At 39.9% G+C, this 4,453-nt stretch overlaps 1 protein-coding gene across 1 annotated transcript; it reads right to left on the bottom strand.

Moving 5' to 3' along the window:
- Positions 1–790: 790 nt before the first annotated feature.
- On the bottom strand, positions 791–1,459 carry LOC108759563 (72 kDa type IV collagenase-like). The gene has a single exon (XM_018505059.1). It carries the CDS (start codon positions 1,457–1,459, stop codon positions 791–793), a length of 669 nt encoding a protein of 222 aa, XP_018360561.1.
- Positions 1,460–4,453: the final 2,994 nt, after the last annotated feature.

Raw genomic sequence — 4,453 nt, 5'->3', positions numbered from 1 at the left:
TACTGCAAAAGGGACAAAATGACGTGTTTTTGTTCGAGAAGCTCTCTCCCAAAATGATAGTTACATAAGAAGGGAGTTTGACAATAGGGAGTTTTTGCAATACCGTTTATCCAGATACGGTGAACGTTAAGGTCAGGTTATCTTCTTCTTAACAACTAATTAAGAAAAAGATAACATGGCTTTAGCGTTCACCGTATCTGAATTCACGTTATTGCAAAAACTTCCTATTGATACCAATGTTCAAGTATTTGTAGTCAGTTACGGTTAACGGATATCTTCTCTCGAGAACGCGTATGATAGGATGATATGTGATTTGATGTCTGTAATTAAAGAAAAAAATGAGTAGATAGAAAAAAAGACGCAAAGAAAAAAATACCTACTTATGTGATATGTTGTCTTTATTGGGATTTTCATCGTCGAATGTTCTCTTCACACCTCCTTCATTACGATCGTCCTGTTCCATGAGATACTTTTTGATATCCACGTTGTTGAGCATTGGTGTGTATTCTTACAGTATTATCCTCACGATCGAACACGCGGATGTTGTCGGAATGACTGTTCCTTGTATACTAATCGTTTAAAACTATTATAGTATTGATTATATATGTCCTTCCATCTTTCCTCCCCTCCTCCTTCTTATTTCTCGTTGTGTTTTATGTAGTACTCGATCGAAGTAGTCGACTCAAGATATCCTGCATTTGTTGCAATAATCCATCTCTCGAACATTCGACGTTGAGTATGTTTATATTAAATTTACCAGCTTTGTTACAGTTCTCGTGAACTCGTTAAATTAGTAAAATTGTTGTTTTTTAGCAAAGTACAGATTACCATCCATATATCGGAAGGCTAAGGTGGAAGCTGACGGTATCCCCGGGAATACCACTTGTAACGAGTGATATGAACGAACACCCATATTGCATTCGTCTATTTGCGCCACATCGTTATTATTGAAGATCACATAGGTTTGTCCTCTGTTAGTATTTACTACGGTATTGATGAAAATGTTCGGGGGAAATCCTAGACTTGAGAGACGTTTTGGCCAACCTTCTTTCAATTTGAAACTGGGATACTCAACCATGTAAACTACATCGTGTACAAACAGTACTAGTTCACCCGAAGGCCTTTGATATGCGGCTGATAAGGAGAAATTATTCGGAAGGAAATCCATGTAACTGTTTAGTACGTGTGGTCCATCGTATTTTGCATTATTTATATCTATCGACCATACGTAGCGTTGATACGTGACGAATATTCGATGATGTAATACTAACACCGTATCCACATATTGTAAAGTACATAGATCTACGTATGTGGGTGTATTTGTTGTGATAGTTGGTGGTTGTGTGGTTGTTGTTGGTTTTGGATTTTTAATTCCATAAAGTTGTTGAATGGCTAAACTGACCTCTATGTTGAGTTTAGCGATTCTATTATTATTCCTAGCAGTGACAACTGCGAACATTATGGATTCTTCGCGCGAACTGTGCGTTAATCCTAATGCGTGTCCAATTTCATGTATTAATGTGTTAAGCAGATAGTCCTTGTTACTACTAGCGGATTTGTCAGTTAGATATATATACCACGGTTCTGCACTATCTATGTGTATTTCAGTGCTGTAATTGTCAATGGTAGGAGGATAGAACGCGTGAGCGAGTACTCCACCAGGTCCATCTAACGAAGAGGTGCACATTTCTTCGTTGCGTCTACGATCAGCGTACATGTGTGTGCCACTACGATAAGATATCAAGATATCGATTTACCGTTTTACGTTCGAATGATAAAGATGAATTAGCAGCCCATAGTGAGAACGCGAATTCGGTAGTTTGCAAAGTGTGTGGATCCGCTAGCTGGAAATTCCACGTGAGATGTGTTTTCGCCCATTTACGTCTACTTATATTATGCTCGTAGATGTCAGGGAGACCACCTCGTGATTTACGCATTTGATACAACGTATAGTTATTCAATGTACCATCACCCTGTATTTGATAATATTCTTGAAACAACGAAATAGCCTGTTTAAGTTCTCCCTCTTCGAATGATAATTGTGTATTGTTGCCAGCTTTACTTTTGTAGATACAGAATTACTTCAGTGTCTATGCTTTCACGATTCGTTGCTGCCGTCGACGTTACCGTTCTCGTTGTCGTCGTCGTAGTAATCGTAACGAAAACGATGATGATGATGAACGTGAGAGATATCGCAATGTAACACAAGTGTACGACACGTGGTAAAAACGATGCGTACCCGAACGCTCTGTCAAGAGTAATGAATCACGTTTTGTGATTTTTCTATATATACGACATGAATCATGTTTCATACCTTAATATTTTGCAGACGAGACTCTTATCTATCTAATTGTAAGAGGAAAGGGATATGATATCATCATTTTTTTTGTAAGATATAATATATTTAAGGTAATATGTGTTTTACAATACAATATGATACCGTGTGAAACTCGATAAAGAGCTTTTAAAAATATTATACAATTTTGCGAATAACATTAGTCAATGGATTATACTCTATCACCCTGTCGTGAATAATAAGACAATAAGCTGTGGTGTTCAGTGGAATATTTTCCATACATTCGAATTCTATACGAATATCTACAGTGGCGCTCTTTATCGATTCGTTTTGACGAGAATAATCGATCACTACGCGCGCGCGCGCGAATGGACCGTGTACAAGAAATTCTCCGATAGATAACATAGGATCGCGATTGTTGTAACCGTAGTCTTTTGAAATTTTACATACATATCGTACAGTATAGCGTACTTTTTGTGTTCGAAATCTAAATTCATATCGTCGTAAGGATAAAAATCAGAATTTTAAAAAAGTTTCACATTAGTGAGATTACATATGTAATAATTACATATCGAATTGTGAACTATTTTTCGACGTTACGTTTCTTTTTCCGGTTTGAAGTGCAAAAATTACGTATCGTAGTTTTTCCAATTGCGACGTTGTTTTAACAGCCCACGAATGCTTCGTTGTACTTTGCAGCAGAGAAAATTTGTACAGGTCCCACGACCGGAAACACACGCTGAGATATCGTCCACCTTCCAACGTTCGCAAAAGCGATAATTTATTGACATCGTTCAGCACTACATGTGGCATTCTCCATTGTATCTTTAATAGCGTGATTTTAGGTTCCATCGATTCGTGCGCCACAACACAATTGTTATCGTTACGCGCACGTATCAGGATAAGTTCGTGTCGCGCGTTTTTTATCACTATGCGTTTGTAATCCTCGCAAAATCCTAGGAGAGTGTTGAGTGGTACTCAAAAGTTGAAATTCTCGGAAAGCGGTGCGCGAAATAACTGCATCGTGCCGTCCCATCCTGCATTTTCTAACGTTATACTCTTGCCAGTGGTTAACGATATGAAATTTTTTATCGTACTGGTAATACCAACGTTTCTAGATCTATCGATTTCCACACCGTCTAACTCGTACCGAATCTCATCGAACATGAACGCGACGCAATTATTCGACAATTTTGGAGGTTGTTCCTCGGATGTGTTTCCATCTCGTTTTGTCGTTGAAAATTTTCCCTCGACGTAGAGAAAACTCTCATACGGTAACGTGTACAAATCCTGATGCTGTATAGGTATTCGTATTTCATCGCTGTATCCAAATGTGGTGTTAGCGTATGGGTTGTAAGTGTGAGTCTCGATCTTAACGATACGATCGTCGAAGATAGGCTCACCCCCTATGTTTAGAATATCGCGATGTTCACTATAACTCACATTGTTCACAACGAATTCCAGAGACCGTAGAAATGTGACGTTCGCAGCGTTCAATCTATCCTCCGTTCCTCTCCGTTTTCTTCCAACGTATCGTTCGGTGAGCGATGATAATTGCGACATCTGCGGTATGATGGACGTATTCTTACAATCGTGCGACTCGTTTAGAACGAGCATCTTTTTTATCGCCTGCGTCGTATATGAAGTCGAATCGATATCTCTTCTCCACGAAGGTTTATCAATTGTCCGTTTTGATCCACTATACGTATCATTATATCGGTAACGTTTCTCGCGACGACTGGGAGATAAATGACATGTGTGGGAGTATCGGATAATTTATATCCAGGTGGAACGTTCACTGCGAATTCATGTATCGTATGCGCTGGTTTATCGTTATTGTACGCACCCGCGGTAATGTTGCATTCTATACGAAGTATAGTTACATTCATAATATTCACGACTCTCCGACTGACGTCGACCGACCTTGCGATCGCTCACAGCTCTCGCTACGCTCGCCGCTCCACCAATTAAAGATCCGAACGCACATAACATTGGTAAAATCGGTAGGACATCTCCACGTTTTGTTACCGGAAGTAGTCTCTTGGTAGTAATACTGTAGCGGTTCTAACTCAGGTCCTCCGAGGAGAGTGCGGGGCGCGGGGGGTACTTGAAGGCGCGCGGGGAAGGCGCGGGGGGTACTCGTAGGCGCGAGGCAGG

The sequence above is a fragment of the Trachymyrmex cornetzi genome, unplaced genomic scaffold (genome assembly GCF_001594075.2).
Source record: "Trachymyrmex cornetzi isolate Tcor2-1 unplaced genomic scaffold, Tcor1.1 scaffold1931, whole genome shotgun sequence".
In the NCBI taxonomy this organism is placed as follows: domain Eukaryota; kingdom Metazoa; phylum Arthropoda; class Insecta; order Hymenoptera; family Formicidae; genus Trachymyrmex; species Trachymyrmex cornetzi.
Note: the sequence above shows the minus strand (reverse complement) of the source record. Positions and strands in the feature narration are given on the sequence as shown.

Coding starts and splice junctions, on each gene's coding strand:
- LOC108759563 (XM_018505059.1), bottom strand. CDS start 1,459: ATGTTCGCAGTTGTCACTGCTAGGAATAATAATAGAATCGCTAAACTC.